At 46.8% G+C, this 18372-nt stretch overlaps 1 protein-coding gene across 3 annotated transcripts; it reads left to right on the top strand.

The window, feature by feature from the left end:
- The first annotated feature begins 8330 nt into the window (after positions 1–8330).
- SCN3B (sodium voltage-gated channel beta subunit 3) lies at positions 8331–16862 on the top strand. Of its 3 annotated transcripts, none has more exons than XM_033172647.1 (5): positions 8332–9221; positions 11556–11719; positions 12746–12971; positions 14659–14768; positions 15583–15716. In XM_033172647.1, the coding sequence occupies exons 1-5, from the start codon at positions 9164–9166 to the stop codon at positions 15616–15618; spliced, it is 594 nt and encodes a 197-aa protein (XP_033028538.1). In that variant the 5' UTR covers positions 8332–9163; the 3' UTR covers positions 15619–15716. The 3 variants fall into 3 exon arrangements, with proteins under 3 accessions (XP_033028537.1, XP_033028538.1, XP_033028536.1); XM_033172645.1 differs by lacking the exon at positions 14659–14768 and adding an exon at positions 16759–16862 and having other exon boundaries at positions 8339–9221; positions 15583–15721; XM_033172646.1 differs by lacking the exon at positions 15583–15716 and having other exon boundaries at positions 8331–9221; positions 14659–15575.
- Positions 16863–18372: the final 1510 nt, after the last annotated feature.

The following is an 18372-nucleotide window of genomic DNA, read 5'->3' as shown; positions in this document are numbered from 1 at the left end:
CATCCTCTGGTCCCTTTCAACTCTACCATCCCATGATTCTATGATTTCAGCCTATTTCATACCTGCAGTGACCAGCTTGGGTGGACTTCCTTTGTAGTCTATGTAGGAAGAGCTGACCCATGGGAGATCCAGGAAAGACCAAAGGGTGGACGTCTTCACACATCTCACAGTTAACCTTTGGAATTTAGTCACTTTGGATGCAGTGATGGCCACCAACCTGGACTGCTTTAATATCCAGCAGCAGTCAGTATGACAGGGCAGATCTGCTGTGACCCACTCCCAACACTGCACCTGGGCGGGCTCTGACATGGGTGTGGCTGTCAAGACACACTGGCAGGTGTGCCACATGGGCTCCACTTGTGCACCTGCACAATCCTGGTCTCGCTCCTGCCTTGCCCCAGTGTTGCCTAGGTGAGCTGCTGTGAGGTCAGTGTCACCAGATCCCACTGGCCACTACTGGGTTTAGACAAGTTTGTGGAGGATATACTGATCAGTGGTGACTAGCCACAAGGGCTATGTTCTCCCTCCACTGTTGGAGGCAGCATATCTCTGAAGGCCAGCGGCTGGGAATCAGAGGTGGGGAGAACGTTGTGTTGCACTCAGGTCCTGCTTGCAGGCTCCCCACAGGCATCTATGAGGACATGATGCTGGACTAGATGGGCCTTTGGCCTGATCCAGCAGGTGGCTCTTAAGTTCTTATTAAGTGTTTCAAACCAGCTGTTTGGTGGGATTTTAAGCACTCTGGAGTAGTTAAAATCTGCTTGAGCCAAAATGGTAAAGAAGCCATGAGCCCTTCCCTCCTTGCATGCATGAATCTTCCAGACTAGCACTCAGAGTAGCTGCTGTAACCATTATAAACATGTTTAGAAGTCAGTGCTGCAAAAGCACATCACATTCTTAGGTTAGAGTTTCCCAGAGAGGGATCACTTTAAGAAACACGTTTCAGCACTCATGAGATGGACAAACTTTTGCTGCTATCATGAAATGCTTGTGTTACTAGTCCAGTCTCATAAAAAAAAAACATGCCCAGAAGCAGTGGCGGAGCTTCATTTTCCGGCACCGGGGGGCGGGGGGCGGAGAGCAGGCAGGGGCAGGGCTGGCGTGCATCCTGGGGGTGTGGCATGCCACCTGCAGAGGGTGGGGTGCCCAGCGCTGGCGGGGGGCAGCCACGATGGCACCCTGCCAGGATTGTGCTGTGGGGGGGCGGTGCGCTCCCCCTGCACTCCTCTTCCTCTGCCAGTGCCCAGAAGAGGGATACAAGAAACCTTTGGGAATTTTTGCTAATAAGACTAGAGGTTGTCCTTCTGTTGCTGCATTCTTCCTGACAATTGCACGAGACCCATGGTTGCCCGTAGGAATCCTTTCATGCTGCTCCTTGCTGCCTCTGTGTGGCTAAATGCTGAATTTCACTTGCAATTAAAGCATTTCCAGGTTGTATCAAGCTGTTAGAAATCGTTAGTTGACCGTGAACCTTGATTTTGGTTTTGCTGTTATTGTCTCCTCTTGTCTTTTCTGTTTACTATAATACTTATGAGCGGATTTCATCCCAAGTTGGAATCTGAATCTTTCATGTTTTTGAAGAGCCAAATTTTTCTCTGATCCTCACTCCCCGTCGCGTTCTTTACCTGCAGCACAAATTGATATCTCTCTCTCTCTCACTGCCTTCTGCTATCATTTCTCTTGCCATCTCTCTGTTCTGTTAAATTTAATATCTCTAATGAACCAATGAAGCACATTTTTCACACAATATTTAGAGAAAATAAGTGGCATTTCCTCATCGACCAGAGGATCTGGCAGTTCTGAATTCATGGAATTGTCAATGAATGACCTTTTTAGGGGGTGTCTCCTCCATGCCTGTAAAATTACCTCTTCACTGAAGTGTGTCTCAATTCAACCTTTTAGATGCTGGGTTAAAAAAAAATCACCTTTTTTTTGGTACAGTAGGGTATATCGAAGCTGATGCGTGACATCAGTCAAGCACAACCAAAATGATCAAGGGAGTGCAGCAGCTCCCCTACAAAGAAATGTCACAGTATTTTGGAACTTTTTGGTATTCTCTTGAGTGTAAGATTTTCTTTCATTCTTCCAAAAACAGCATATGTGGGGGGCCCAGATCTGAATCTAGACCCCCAGATTTCCAGATTTCCCCTCCTCTACTCCTGCTATTGGCCTTGGGGAGGGAGCCCCAATTTGCTTCAACAGGAGCTTCTTCTCCCCATGGAGATGGAGACACAAAGGTCCACTGAATGGGGTGGGGGATTACAGTCCCTGACCCCCTGTTATGGATCAGAGGACCCACACTGGCTATTTGTGAATAGAAAACATTGTGCTCGGAAGACAAAATCCCGGATTAGTGCAGACTGTGGCTCTGAAAGGTATTGCTGTTCAGACTGGTTGTTGGTAAGTGAGCTGGAAAGTGATGCTTTTTACATGTTGGTGGGGCAGAGGCTTTCTGTTTGTATGTTTCATTTTGTTGTTCAGTCGTTCAGTCGTGTCCGACTCTTCGTGACCCCATGGACCAGAGCACACCAGGCACACCTATCTTTCACTGCCTCCCGCAGTTTGGCCAAACTCATACCAGTCGCTTCGAGAACACTGTCCAACCATCTCGTCCTCAGTCACCCCCTTCTTCTTGTGCCCTCCATCTTCCCCAACACCAGGGTCTTTTCCAAGGAGTCTTCTCTTCTCATGAGGTGGCCAAAGTACTGGAGCCTCAGCTTCAGGATCTGCCCTTCCAGTGAGCACTCGGGGCTGATTTCTTTAAGAATGGATAAGATTGATCTTTTTGCAGTCCATGGGTCTCTCAAGAGTCTCCTCCAGCACCATAATTCAAAAGCATCAATTCTTCGGCGATCAGTCTTCTTTATGGTCCAGCTCTTTACCTTGGTTTTCAATGTGCTCACTTTGCCTGGCAATCTTCAGGCATATTTTCACATGATGCGAATGGCTTACCTGAGCAGAGGCAGATTTAGGGCTGTTTCCTCACACTGGGCATCACACTGAGAGGGATGCTGTAGAGCATGCACAGAAGAAAATGCAAGAAGTGGGGTGTGTGTATTGAATTTTGGCCTTGCACAGGGCACCACTGAAATTTGAAAGGCCAAAGACCTCCCCTGACCTGAGCACTATTGATGACTCACATCAGGCTCACTACATATCTTTGTAGCCATCCTGCCAGACAAAGGAAGCTTCACGGAAGAGAGAGCGCCACCTGCTGAGTCTTCATTCACCCTCTATGGATGGAAATGCAGAGCTGAACTGATAAAACACAACAGAGGTGATCATTCTTTGTGTTTTAACCACCACTAGGTCCTCCTGGCACCTGTAGTCTCCATAGTTGGAAGAATGGGCTAAGATCAGCCATGCTAACAGATGGCTTCATATGAAACTGTTCCTCAAAGCATGGAATGTGGTGTTTGTTTTCTGTATATTTCAGAGAAAGTCCCAGTGGTCCATCTGTCTAGAGACACACAGACAAGAAACATGGAGTTCTCTTCCTTTCTTTTGGCAGCGAGTGCCTCCAAATAACACCCACGAATTTCCGGGGCCAGGGGTCGCGAAGGAATACTGTGCACAGTTCTGGTTGTAGAGTTGGAAAAGGTTCAGGAAAGAGCAACTAAAATGATGGAGTGACTTCCATATGAGGAATGGTTGCAGCATTTGGGACTTTTTAGTTTAGAGAAAGGGTGAGTAAGAGGTGACATGAAACAAATCATCTCACAAGAAGTCCCATCTTTTGGGGATCCTGATTTATTGCACAAATCAACTTTAATGGTGTGGCCTGAATTTGCTCCTGTGTGGCCAAATACCACCTGAAAACAGCCACAGTTTGAAAGCACCCTCACTATTTTGTGGAAATGATCTGCAAATGTTTTTTTTATTGGAAAGATATAGGAAAGAACAAGAAGGTGGGGCACAGTAGTCTTCCCCATTACAGTGGTACCTCAGTTTAAGAACAGCCCTGTTCACAAACTATTTGGTATATGAACTCCACAAAACTGGAAGTAGTGTCCTGGTTTGCAAACTTTACCTCGGTCTACAAACAGAAGCCGAATAGTGGAAGGGCACTGGTGGTGGGAGGCATTATTAGGGAAAGCGCACCTCAGTTTAAGAACAGCTTTGGTTTAAGAATGGACTTCTGGAATGGATTAAGTTCGCAAACCGAGATACCACTGTATTCTTTGCCCTTCTCACAGGGCTCTTGCCCTGGTCTAGGACAGAGTAGCATAAGTTGGTGTCTTCTACTGAGTCACACCATCTGGCAGCTGCACAAGATTTGAGGCAGGGGTCTCTTCCCAGCCCTACCTAGAGATGCTGTCAGGGACTAAGCTTCCACATGCAAAGGCAGATCCTCCACCACTGAACTGATTCCCTTTTGCTGCTGGAGCCCAGGTACTTTTTTGCCCTCTGGAGACCTCTGTGGAAGAAGGCAGACTCTATTCAGGACAGCCCTATCCCCAGATTTAAGCAGCTGGAAGAATAACCCATCATTACATGATGAATGGTGAGCAGCTGCTGATAGATCTGGGTCTCTCTCAACCCCCTGGCAGCCAGGAGTGCCAAAGCATGGCTAATATTTCTCTTCGCACAATGAAAGACATTTCTGCAATTGTTCTAATGGTTGCAGGGAAGCCATCTGCCAGTAACTGCATGAGGCCTAGGCATCCCTGCTCAAGTTTTCTTTCTTGATTCCAGCCTATAATAAGGCATCACAGAGAAATCAGAGTAATTGTTGAAGGCAGAAATGTTGGGCATCTTTGATCATCCCCCCTCCTTGTTCAGCTTCAGAAGTGTCAGGCCGTGTGTGCGTGTAGTGTGCCTGTGTTGCCCTGGCTGGGATGGTGTTCCCATAGCAACCCATGCACAGAGAGCGGTTCCGCTCTCTGTAGCATTCACAATTCATATTCATCAATGTTTTCAGTGCGCTCTCTCTCTCTCTCTCTGTGTGTGTGTGTGTGTGCGTGTGCTATCTCTGGCTGAAAGCCCAAAGAGGGCTGAGTCTTCACCAGCCATACAGGGACCTCTTGCCCTTTGGTGGGGTGGGGGGGGGGACTTTCTCTTGCAAAAGAGCACTTGCTTAATGAGCATACAGAAGGCTGGAGGAAATGGGGGAGTGGATAGCAATGACCACAATGACAGCTTCTGGCTCTTTCTTCACAGAATGTCAGTCAGATGGAATGAAAGCAAGTGCAATCACTGTATTAAAACAGTGAGAGCCAGCCAACAAAAAAATCTGCACATAGAAACATAAGAAAACCAGCAGCCCATCTAGCCCAGCGTCCTAACCTACCTCACAGGGCAGTTGTAAGGATAATATGGAGAGGTGGGGGGAGAGCCATGTATGCCTTCTAAGATGAAAGGGGGGGTAGATATATAATGATAAATGCTGTACATAAATAAAGGCACAGAAAACTGTGGTGGCCAGGAAGAGTTGGAGCTGATTATAATGGTGGTCAGAAGGTGGACTCCCTGAGGGAGGAACATGAATAAGTTATTGTCAAAGGACCCTCCAAAACATCACTGCTTGTTCACAATGACTGGGCACCTTTTGAAATGGTGGTGTAAGACAGACAAACAACTCCTACTGGACTTCGTTTGCCATTGACAACTTGAACAGGAAACATATTCTTGCCTGGCACCTGCAGACTCACCATGCCTCGGACTTGGGAACAGAACGGTTTACTCCACAGAGCCAAAATTTGCCATGTTCCTGAGAGTGAAAGTAGGCCATTCATAGGAATTGAGTCAGAGTGTTCCGTCCAGGTTCTTAATCACAGGTGAAAACAGCCTGTCTTTCCTTCACTGCTCCTGCTCTGTGATGAATGCTCTCTGCTGGCCCACATCCCCTCTCACATCCAGGGGCTTGCATTCCCTGACAGGAACCCGGCCTGCTGCAAACAGACATGACTTCACAGTGCTTCTGTGAGCATATGGCTGTCAGACAAGAGTGCAAGCCACCTGATTTAACAGATTCTGAAGATCTATATAAAGCAGTGCTGAGCAATATCCACCCACTAGGCCCAGGATAGATTATATGAGGTGAACTGCAGACAAAATGCAGATGACTCCAAGAGAAAAAACAAATAAACAGATGATCACATCTTCCCCAGGCTTTATTTAGTTTTGATGACATCTCCAAGGGAAGAAAAAATGGAAGTTTTTTTTTAAAAAAAATGTAATTGGTATGCATAAAATGATTAAGAATTTGTAAATAATACTAATAGAATGACAGAGTTGAAGGGGCTTAGGAAGATGAGGAACCTGTTGTCCTCCAGGTTCTTGAGGAATACAACTCCCATCAGTCCCAGCCATCATGGACAATGGTTAGGGATAAGTGGAGGTGTGGCCCCCAACACAAAGGAGGGCCACTTGTTCCCCTCTCTTGATCTAATGTGTCCCCCTGCTTCATGCAGGATCAGCAGGGAGCATTCAACCAAGTAATTATGGCACCCCGGCAGATGTTCAGGGAGATGTGCCTTCTTTCTTACATAACTGAAGAACAGGGTGCCATGTAACATTAATTCAAAATGTGTCGTTTAAGCAAACATGATCCCTTGTATTTGGCACATATCTGCTCTTATGTAAATATGTGCCTTGAGATGCAATGAAGCCCACAAACACAACTAGGTACGAAAGAAGAGGAAATTGCATTGAGGAAAGGCATGTAGAGCTGATTGATGCCTTCTAAAAGCCAACTCCAGGCAGGGATATAACTCTATTTTCTAGCCTGCTTGCTTCAGATAGCAGCAACTGCTTTCCAGGGAAGGGAGTAACATTTACGGCATAATACATTTATTCTGAGAACTGCTTTTGATGTGTAGTCTTGGCTTAAAGAGACACGACAGCTGGGTATGCTTAGGGCTTCCGAGAATAGCCCTCTCTCTTGGCCAGGTCTAGTTTGGAGGCCAGCCATCCAGTGGCCCTTCCTGCACTTTCTTATTGCCAGAGACACAGCGGTGGGGACTTCCTACTTTTATGAAAGCAGGAGAGAGAAAGGTTGAAATACATGGTGGCAAAATCATCTAATGGAGGGTTTTGTTCAATTTGGTTGGGTTTTTTGTGGGTTTTTTTTAAACTGGGATCCCTCCCTCCCCCCAAGCCAAATCCATCAGCTGAAGCTGGATGCAAAAGATAAACACTTATTAACAAATTAAATAGTTCTAAGCCCAGGAATATGATTTGGGTAATAAAACTGAACTGAGCACACAAAATGCCCACTCCACTTCTGCCACCTTCATAACCACAAGCAGCATTAACACCTTTCTTCATTCCAGCAATGCAACTGGGTGGGAGCAAGTCATATAAGTCCTGTTGCTGTTAAACAACAGAGAGTCTGCAATCCTTGCCAATTTGCTGCAAATCAACCAGCAATCTGTCAGTATATCCCCTTCTACCCTGGCTTGATCTAATGAGCATCCCCTCCTTCTAAATCTATTCAGGTTTGACCACAGAGTGCCCTGCAGAGTTGGAGATGCGTGTGATGGGGATTGTGGCTCCTCACCAGATGGAAGAGACTCAGCCAGCTCCTGTCACTAAACCCTTTGGGCACAAGCCAGCTCTATGAGAACAGAGGCTTTCTCAGCATTTCCAGCTGCAAGAGTGACCTTTGGAGCTTTCCCAATGGCAGTCACATGGACTTGTTACAGGCCACTGCTGCCACTCCCGACTAGCTACCACCTTTAGGAAACCACAGCAGAGAAGCATGGCTGCCCAGCCAGGGAACACTGGTAGTATGCCAGGCACTGCTGTGCACTCAAACACTGAAGAACATCCCATCAGATTGCATGGAAATCATTTAGGATGGTCACGGTGGGCACTTTGGGGGCTCTGGAGACAGCAGTCCCTTCAGCCTCCCTCTCTTTCTCTTTTGCTCTCCTTGCCAGACTCATTTTGTTCCAGAACAGGGTACTTTTTCTATTTTGCCTGCTGCTGTTTGCTTATGAAAGATTTCAACAGAGAAAGTGAACCTAGGATTTGGCTACATCCACACCATACATTCAAATTAGTGATGGATTGGCTGGATTTATATCTCACCTTTTATCCAAGGAAATAAAGGTGGCACATGGTTCCTCCCCCCCCCCCCCGCGCACAACCCTGAAGGGGTGGTGTAGATGTGAAGGGGCTCTGGGAGCAGCTGGCTTGGAAAGAGGCAGGAGACGCCCCACCCACCCCCAATTCTTCGGGGAAAGGGGGTCTCGCTCTCCTGATGGGAGAGGGAAGCCTGCTTCTGCTAAAGAGAGGTCTGCGCATGCTTGTCCTGAGGGGCTGTTCCCAATCCAGGCACGGCTCGGAGAAGGGAGACAGCGGCACTCCTCCTCCTCCTCCTCCTTCTCCACCCACCCTCGCGCTCCCGTAAGGCGGGCACAAGCCGTCCCCGCCACGCAGAGCCAGCGCAGGAGGCTGGGCTCCAGCACACGGCTTGAGATGCATTGTTCCTGTGGGGAGGCTTGGAGCTGGAGGTGGCGGCGAGGGTGGAGACGGCGAGGGTTGGTGGCTGCGAAGCCCCTCCATCTCGGGCCTCTCACCGTCTCCCTTCGCGCCGCGGGGCTGTAGGAAGCGGGCTCAGCGGCTCTCCAAAGCCCCCTGCTGTCCTCCGTCGCTCGCCTCCCTTCGCGAACCGTTGGGCTGAGCACAGGCGGGGGCAGGGCAGCTCAAGCGCCTCCAAGGGGCTGGTGATGCCCACAGCTGGGAAGGGGCAGTCGGCGCTGGCGCCCTCGCCAGGTAACCCCGACCCTGCCCGCCCGGCGCGGAGCTGTCCAAAGAGGGCGGCGACCCGCAGGAGCTGTCCGTGGTTCTGAAACCCGCTGCGCGGGAGCCGAGTCAGCTAAAGGCGCGCCGCTGCCCTCCGGAATCCCCGTCTGCTCCCATCGGCGAGTTCCAGCCCAGCGCCTCCTCCAGCGCGGAGCTGTCCAAAGACGGCCGCAACCGCGGGCTCTCTCCCTGGTGCTGAAAAGCCTTGCGAGAGGAGGAGCTCCAGGAAGGGACTTTGAACGGAGCACCTTTGCCCTCCCTGGTCCCTGCCTCCTCCTGGCCCTGCTGCTCCCATCGGTCGGTTCCAGCCCAGCGCCTCCTCCTCCTCCCGCCCGGATCCAGTTGCAGGACGACTAAGCTACTAGATCTGGTTGAGAAAGGGGACCCAGCCGCATCTGCCTTTCCAGGAGCCATGGCTGCGCTAACGAAGGTGGCCGCCGCCTCTTCCCTGCTGGTGGTGGTCCTCTGCGGTAGGTGCTTCCCGCCTGCGGTTCAGGAGACCGTGTGAAACGTGTGTGAGACAGCCGGAGAGGGGGTTCCGTTTCAGTGGGAATGATCCTCGAGAAGGTCCTCTGTGAAGTCATTAATTGCCGGGTTGCCCCGCGGGCCTGAGCAGCTCCTCGGGAGAGAGGGGTTGCCATGGCGAGCTGTTGTGCACCACTTTAATTAAGAAAGGGGAGGGTTGTCCTTGTTTCCCGGTTGGGCAGAGACAAAGCGCAACCAGGGGCCTCGTGTACTTGGATCTGCACGTGCACGATATTGAGTGAAGCCGGAGGAAAATTGGTTGCAAATTGCAATCACTTTCATATTAATTTTCCTTCCCCCCACCCCGTCCCCCACCCCAAAGAGGGCCTTAGGGAGCTGCCTTCTACCAGTAGATCGCTGGTCTATCTAAATCAATATTGTCTCAAGGTTTCAGGCAAGGAGTTTCTTCCAGCTCTGCTTGGCTGGTGGAGATGCTCGGAATTAAACTTGGAGCTTGCTTTCTCTCTAGCGAGGCTTTAGAAAAGGAGGCAATAGCCCAAGTAGCTTTAAATTCCCATGTCAAAACTGAGTTTTAAAGATGTTTTCAAGGGGCTTCCAACCATTTCTTCTTCTTTTTACATTTTACCTCCAAAATGCGGTTGCAATAGTGAATCCAGCAGTATCCAGGCAAGACTTTGGATTCCATGCTGTATCTTAGAACATAGCAGTTTGGCTGGGAAGCCTTACAGAGAAACAAGCCCTTAGACTGTGGATTTGTCCCTTGTCAGACAGCCCAGTTAAACTGTGGATCCCAAGGCAACAAAGGAACAGCTGGGAATGAAGCCTGTAAAAATGGATAAACAGGTGTTGGAAGTGTCACAGGGAAAGGGTTGTGCCTCATTGAAGGAGAACATGTTTGCGAAAGTCCAATTTTTGTGCCAACTTTTATTTAAAGCATTGTGGGAGGGCAGAATGTGCAATTACATCCTTGGTCTTCAGTCAATTCTGTGGACTTTGAGAGTTGAAAGCATTTTCACATGCCACACTTAACAGTTGGTTTGGGGTGCATTGGTTCTTCCCCACCCCACCCCCCTACATCTGCAATTCCCTAGCTTGGCTAAAATGTGCATTCAGTTTTAAAATGGCTGTCTTCTCTTTTCTACATTGTCTGAACAACATTCTCACGTGTGTACACAAATGGTACAGGAGGGGATTCAGAAATGCTTTCAGAGTTCTGTGCAAAAATGCTCTTCAGAGTAAATGAAACCCCAGAGTAATGTGCTGGCTTCTTGGCTTGAGGGAGTTGGAGGTGTTTTTTCTTGAACCCCATGTCTCTTGGGGAAACACTGGCACTGTTTGCTTTATCAAAAAGAAGCTGTCGCTGTTTGGTGTCAGTTAGAAAGGGTACAGTAAGCATTATCTACATGCTTGTCTAGTAGCACTTAAGAGGGAAACATTCAAACTGTTGAGTAGGATCTGATTTGGTGCCAGCTGTTCATGTGAACTTGCACGAAATGTGCTATGTATAAAAGAACCACAATGATACTAATTCTGGCATCCTAATTCTCACATAAGAATGGTGATGAAGAGCTCTGTGGAGTCTGGGAGACTGCATTACTGTGTTGGGGATAGGACTTGGGGGGCATTTTATCATTCATATTTTATGCTTCTGCCTTTTTTAAATGTTGTGAGCTTTTAGGATGAAATAGCCTTTTACAGAAATACAGGTTTTCATGTGTACAGAAATACAGGTTTTCATAATGTGTTTTGCAGGGTCTCTGGGGGAAATTTAAAGAACAAACATAATATAAAAAAGAACTTGGGAGGGAGAGGAAAAAAGAAAGGTGACATTTGCCTTTCTGATTCAAAAAAGAACTTGCAGTTCTGGGTTATATAACTTCTGGTTGGTTGACTGTGTCACATGTGCTTCAATTGTAGCCCAAATAATCAAAGCAACATTGAAATCTCACAATTCAGATTTCTGTGTTGGAGGAATGAGGTGGGACACTGCATAAATCTGCAAAGCACTAGTAAATTCAGCACCAAGTTGTTATTTAATGTGGATTATTGGTTGAGATCAGCATAGGATGGAAGGGTTTGTTTTGCAAATCCTGATTATTTAATCCATTCTCAACGAATGCCAGTGTTGAATTAAGAGATTTATTTTCACTGAGAATCAGAAGTGTCTTGAATAACAGATTGTTCTCTGTGTCGCTCCACCCCCTCTCCATGTGTTTGTGTGTTCCTCTGTCTTTTTCCCTTCTTGGAAATGGGTCCCTCTCCCAATTGCACTATATGCTCACATATCCAAACTGGGCTGCTGATCCATGGCTCTCCAGTGGGTGTCTGCTCTTCAGTCTGCGTTGAAGTACCGTCAGAGACAGAGGCAGTCCAAGGGTCGCGCATGAAGCTGCTGTGTATCTCCTGCATGAAGCGAGAGGAGGTTTCTGCCAACACTCTGGTTCAGTGGTACTATAAGGCCGAAGGGGGCATAGATGAGCCTGTAAGTATTACATTGGGTGCCTCTAGCTATGAGCCTGTGAGATGAGAAATGGGGAAAGGGACCAGGAGATGTTCTTCTCTTCCTTGATAAAGGGTGGGAGGAAATAAGGCGAAAAGGATAAAGCTCAGGTAATGGGTGGTTATTCTAACCTGGCAAGGAAAACCAGCAAAATGAGGATCATTTGCAAATGCATAGGACTTCTCCTATAACTAGACATTTATTAATAGATGTTTTGATGAGGGTGCTATCCCCAGCAAGATTCTCATCTGGGTCCTCAAACCCTATTAGGCTATCTGCACAGGAGGCTTTGCTGCGAGGAGGTCAGATCTGCTTTCCTAAAAGACTTGCAAGGACTGAGCGCAGGAATCTTACCAACCATCAGCTTCAGGCAGGCTAGATCAGAAAGGTTAAATGTCCCGAGAGCTTAAATGCTGTTCACATATCTTTTCAGAAGTTCTCCAAAATATTTACTGGTCCGTGAAGTCATCATCATCCTGGAAAAACAAAGTGCTAAACTCCGGTTTATTCACAGAGAAGTTGAAGAAAACATATTGGTGTGATAAATGCTTTTTGCATTACTTCCTCTTCTTCTGTTCTGACACATGAGGACAGCTGTTCTACAGCTGTTTTTAAACCTCAGTTATGACACCTGGCAAAGCACCCAGTGTTGGCCACACTACTGTCGAGATGACCCTGTAGCATAATCCAAAGAGACTATCTGTTTATGTTTATTCTTGGGGATCATGTGTCATTCTCTCCTGCTTTGCACTATTGCCACCTTATTTTCTTGTTCAAAGGGTGTGTATTAAATGCCAATCCACACATGCATTTGTCACATGTTTTCTTTGTATTCTATATCAATTGGAGCAGGGAAGAAGAGTTTAAGATTAGGGAGGGCTCTGAAGATCTTTAAAAGAAGACTTTGACAAAGAAACATTTTAAACAGTCCGGTTTTTGTTCCTTGCAACAGAAGACAGCACAGAGGTCTGAAAATGACAGCATCCTTCCTTATTCTGCTCCCTACAGATATACAAGTACGAGAATGAGAAGCAGGAACTTGGGAGCCGCTTCCGTGGTCGGCTCCAATGGGACGGGAGCATAGACATGCAGGATGTGTCCATCTCCGTGCTCAACATCTCTTTGAATGATTCGGGGATCTACACCTGCAATGTCACTCGGGAATTCAACTTCGAGGTTCATCGCCCAGTTGTCACCCGCTCTACACTGATCCGCCTCACGGTGGTGGAGGAGGGTATGAAGGATGATGGCCATGTCCCTTAATTCTGGTGCCTCTTGGCAGTGGGTCTCTTGCAGCCACACACAAGGTGGTGATGCAGAAGTTGGTATTTAGTGTAAGGAAGGGTGGGGGAAGAGACTCCTCAAGTTTCAAGCAGTTTCTCCCACATTTGCATTCCGTAATGCAGGCTGAAGGATTTGTCAAGGACCAAACTAAGGATGACTTCCTAGGTGGTCCAGAGACACTTGCTGTGGGGATGGTTAAGCATGGATGGCATTTTATAGCCTTGATGCCAAATAACCCTTAAACTACTCTGACCACTATGTGGGGGGAAAGAAAGTGGAATTTTTCTCTGATCCAGAGAAGGGACACACAGTTCAAACTTGCAAGGGCCTGTTCATTTTTTCATTTCTTACTTCCTTTAAAATACAAGAGATACATTTAGCAGAAGAATTAGGCCTGAAATAATTTCAAATGACTTTCACTCCATGTTAGTGAGCTGAACAAACAGTTTTGCCTTCGGAAAACTTGGTTCCAAAGCTTACTTTGGAGCTTTATCTCACCATCCTTTTGCCACCATTCCCTACAAGGGACTACAGTATTAGGGAGCCAAGGCAGAATGCAATGAAATGGGGCCTTTGATGGACTTGGTGTAAGTATATGGTATTCTATTCCACACTTGCCAAGTTTTAGGGCGGATGTAAAATAGTCCCTTAATTCAAAACTATAGACTTTTGCTTCTGTCAACCCTGTGACACAGAATCCACCCCCCCCCCCACTCCCACAACACTTGCGGGTCATTAGGAAACTCATGTCTTCCATATGGCAATATAGTTTTAGTTCAGTTTGCATGCCTGTAAAAATAGTACAGGTTCTTTCCCACCTCCAGTCACCCCAGATTTAAACTCAGTTCACCACAATGTTTATCATAAGAATGTAAGAAGAGCCTGTTGGATCAGGCCAGTGGCCCACCTAGTCCAGCATCCTGTGCTCACAGATGCTTGTGGGAAACCCTGAAGTGCAGGAGCGCTCTCCTCTTCCAGCAACTCATATGCATAGTAAGTATTACAGCTTCTGCCCATAAAGGTAGAGCATAGCCATTGTCGCTAGTGGCCATTGAAAACCTTCTCTTCCATGAATTTGCTCAATCCTCTTTTAAAGCCATTCCAATTGGTGACCATCACTGCCTCCTGTGAGAGGAAGTTTCTCTCTCTCCCACTCTCTCTTCTCTCTCAAATCTATCCTGAATCTTTCAACATTCAGGATGTCCATTAATTCTAGTGTTATGAGGGAGAAAAGCTCTTCTTTCTCCATGCCAAGCATAATTTTATAAATGCCCACTATGTCACCTCTTATTTGCCTTCTCTCTGAACTAAAAATTCCCAAGTCCTTGTAGGGAATCACATCATTGTTTAGTTTATTTCAATGAGTTGTCAAAACTGGGCTCATTGGGGGAAAGGGTTGTCTAATGGCTTGCTGAGACTGTCAGTTTCAACAGAAGCAGTACTAAATGATTGTTGAACTGAATATGGCTCCCTCCTGTTGCATCTCATTCCTTACGGTGTGTCTATATTGTTTTTTCTCTCTCCCCCTCTGCCAACAGCTGTGTACCCCTTTCTCTGTGTCCTTTTTTCCTCTGTCTCCTTCCCTTGCTGAAGATCCCTCCCTGAGTTTCTTGGTGGTTTTGTTTCCTTGTCTTCAGCACAATATAGAACATCTGCAGATGGGGAAAGTAAAGAAACAGGAAACAAAAGGAGAGCCTGTCAGGGTTCCAGGATGGGCACAGACATAGCTCTGTTTGTCCCAAGCGAAGTATGTCATCTGAGCGACTCTGCATGTTTGCGCATGCGCTAAGGAGAACATATAGAATCATAGAATAGGGTTGGAAGGGACCCCAGGGGTCATCTAGCCCAACCCCCCTCAATTGCACCTAAAGTGCATGTGCAAATGTCAGCCTTATTGCCAATTGTGTGGTAGGTGGCACCACAAAGTCTTCTAAGAGATGGTAGAACCTCAGTTGTCTCACCCAGTTCTAGTGGTGATCCGAAATCACTGCTTTCACCTCATTTAGCTTCTCTACATTTTTTGCTTACTCAAAAGCTCTGATCCTCCCAACACTTGGGAGTGTTTGATTATAATGTGCATTGCATCGTGTTCTGTGTAAGTGTTTCATCCAGATTGTAAAGAATGACATGGGGGCACTATGGTCTATGGAAAAAGAAATTCTATACATTGCTCTGCAAATAGCCTGAGGTTGTACTGTTCTACTGAGGTGGTGGTACAGTGGGATCCTTGCTCAGTTTGCAGCCACCAGCTGGCGAATGGGAACTGTGTGTGTTTAGGTTCCTGGCTGCAGGATACCAGTAATTTTCCAGCTGGCACAATCCATTCCATAAGAGCCGATAGGCATGCAACTGCCTACTGAGCTGGTAGAGCTTACAGTCGGAGCCATAAAAGAGAGCCACTCAGTTTCTGCATGGCAAATTGCTTCCATATAGGAAGATATAGAAAACCACACAAGCTCACAGGTTTCCAAAAGATGGTTGCAAAGCAGGACACCCTGTTCTGTGCCCCACAAAGGTGGCTTTGCTCACGTGGATCTTTCCCTTTCTTGTCCCCTACACAGCTGGAGAAGACCTCACATCTGTCATCTCTGAAATAATGATGTATATTCTCTTAGTCTTCCTCACTTTGTGGCTGCTGGTAGAAATGATCTACTGCTACAGGAAAGTTGCCAAGGCAGAGGAAGTTGCTCAGGAAAATGCGTAAGTGAACATAAGAATGTAAGAATAGCCCTGCTGGGTCTGACCAGGAGCTCATCTAGTCTCGCCTGCTGCTCTCACAGTTGACATCCAGAGTGCCCCCAAGGGAAGCATGCAAGCAGGACCTGAGTGCAACAGCGCTTTCTCCTTCTGTGGTTTCCAACACTTGGTACTCAGAAGCATTGCTGCCTCCAGTTGTGGAGGCAGAGCATAGGATTGTGGCTAGCAGCCATTGATAGCCTTCTGCTCCGTGATGCTCACAAACTGCAGCTGGTCCAACATGTGGCAGCCAGATTAATGGCTAAGATTCCATATCGGAGTTCATAAAACCACAATTTTAAAACGGTGGCTAAGTCATCTGTGTCCAAAAGAAGATGAATCCAGGAGCTGATACAAGTACCTTGAACTAGAACTGGGGGGGGGGGAGAGATTTAAACTTTGCCCCAGCCAAGTCATAATCAGAATCCAGTCACACATAGTGCCCAGCTACTTGCCATGGTAGGAAAGCCATTTTCTCTCATTCAAACAGCAGGTGTAGCAGCAGTAAGGATTTCTATCAGACGGCAGAGGCAAATAGTTAACTCCAGACATATACACAGCACAGTCCAAATCTGACTCCCCACCTCCCATGCTGGCTTAAAAAACAAAACAGCTATGCAAAAGTGAGCTACATTATCAACATCACATCTGTTTCAGGAAGCTTTTAATGTTTGGTGTTTTGTTGCATTCCTTTGTATTTTGTGGAAGCCACCCAGAGTAGCAGTTAGATGGGTGGGGAATAATAATAATAATAATAATAATAATAATAATAATAATAATAATAATAATAATAATGGTGATGGTGATGTCTGTCCCAAGTTCTCTGGTCCCAAGATCTCCCCTTTTAACTGGAGTGCTCAGCAAGGCTCAAACCTAGAATGCTCTGGATGCCACACATGTGCTCTCCTACTTTGCTAAAGTCCTTCCCCATATAAACCTCTTTTTAAAATTGCCAGTTCAGGACTTTCTCCTTGAAGTACACTTTTCACCCTGCTCTCCAGGACTGACTACCTCGCCATCCCTTCGGAAAACAAGGAGAATTGTGCTGTGCCAGTGGAGGAGGAGTAGAAGATGAAACCACGTAGGCGTACAGTGTGCAAAAAAAGGTGAAAAAGCTCTGTGCAAATCACATGGCAGCAGGGGAGGGCACTGGCAGCGTAGCAAATACAAATCTCTGTGCAGGCACCACCATGGGGGGCATTCATGATCTCAAGGCCCAAGGAAGCTACTGAGCATATTTGAAAATGTTGAGATATGATCTGTGGATGGAATGTGGATTGCCGTAGACAGGCCTGCAAAGGTTCCAAGTCACTCCAACAGCAAGAACTCTTCCAGGGATTATGGAGTAGAAGACATGGTGCCATCTTGAGATTTCCCCCCTTGTATGTATTTTGCTGAAGATAAGAGTGCAAAGTAGTCTTCCTGACAGAGAATTCAAGGTACAAGAGACATGAAACAAGATTAGGGGGTCCAAAAGGTAGGTAATTGATGATGTACTAAAACTCCTATGTGACTTCTACAGGCAGGTGGTGTGTTTTACTCATGCAGGTTTTCATCTAATCGTCTGAAAGTGGAAGGTGAATCACAGTCTGGCTCTTTTTCCTTGTTTTCAGGGACTCGGCAGACACAAGGAGTAAGTCACCGCAGCTAGGTTTGCAGGAGCCCAAGACCAGGAACCATGAGGAAGTGTAAAATTGTTTCCGTTTGTCTGGAACATTGCACTGCTTTGACTTCATGGCTCTCATTCCTTGAGCGATCAGTCCATTTGTTAAAGACTTTCCTTTGAGGCATGCAAAGTCAAGTAAGAGGTGCAGTACCTCCTCTGTTGCCCATCGCCTCAACAACTCTGTAAATACTCACTCATCTCTCGCTAACACAGACTTTCCTTTGGGTGCATTCAGACATCACAGCTTCCTCAGCATTAAGTGGCATTCATTTAGTCATCATTGCTTTTCGTGTTAATTTCAGTATGGTACCCCAGTGATGTCACAGAACGTGCCCCAGATTTTCCTAGGGAAGTAGATAAGAGTGGGCCTGTTTTGGCCAATACCTCCAGGAGCAAATGGAGAGCCAGGCAGAGGCAAAACAGTAATTAAACTGTTTAGGTTTTCATGAACCTGTGGTACTGAGGGAGGAAATGCTCAAGCCACAGATGTTTCTGAGGTACATAGTGCACTGCTAAAAGAGTGGTGATGCTATACAGATACTAGATTGAGCCCTGGGGTAAGAGTGTGGCCATGAAGCACTCTCTCTTTGCATCGTATGCGATTTCCATGTTGCGACACTCCATAGTATGTCATATACTGTGTGTAAATAGGACAAGATTCATTACCTTGGGCATTCTGTGATTTAGTCAAACCCAAGCAGCAAACTTCTAAAATAATTTCCAGCAAGATTCGGAGGGCAGTGGCAAATAACCACTTTGCAAAACACGATGTTGTGATGAAAGTTAAAATTCTCCTTAGTGTTTTGACGCAGTGACTGAGATGCCCAGAATTGTAGGGGCTTTAAGTCAGGTCACGTGTCCTTTCATGTACTTGAGAGACTGAAGCAGGATGGACAATTCTAACTGAAGGATCGGTGGAAGGTGGCAATGTGAACCTGCCATTTCAAAG

The sequence above is a fragment of the Lacerta agilis genome, chromosome 15 (assembly GCF_009819535.1).
Source record: "Lacerta agilis isolate rLacAgi1 chromosome 15, rLacAgi1.pri, whole genome shotgun sequence".
NCBI lineage: Eukaryota > Metazoa > Chordata > Lepidosauria > Squamata > Lacertidae > Lacerta > Lacerta agilis.
Note: the sequence above shows the minus strand (reverse complement) of the source record. Positions and strands in the feature narration are given on the sequence as shown.

Bases quoted from the DNA above. Each gene is read 5' to 3' on its own strand.
- SCN3B (XM_033172645.1), top strand. From the start codon at position 9,164: ATGGCTGCGCTAACGAAGGTGGCCGCCGCCTCTTCCCTGCTGGTGGTG. The intron at 9,222-11,555 runs GTAGGTGCTTCC...ATGGCTCTCCAG, and splicing joins GCTGGTGGTGGTCCTCTGCG to TGGGTGTCTGCTCTTCAGTC. The intron at 15,722-16,758 runs GTAAGTGAACAT...CCTGCTCTCCAG, and splicing joins GAAGTTGCTCAGGAAAATGC to GACTGACTACCTCGCCATCC.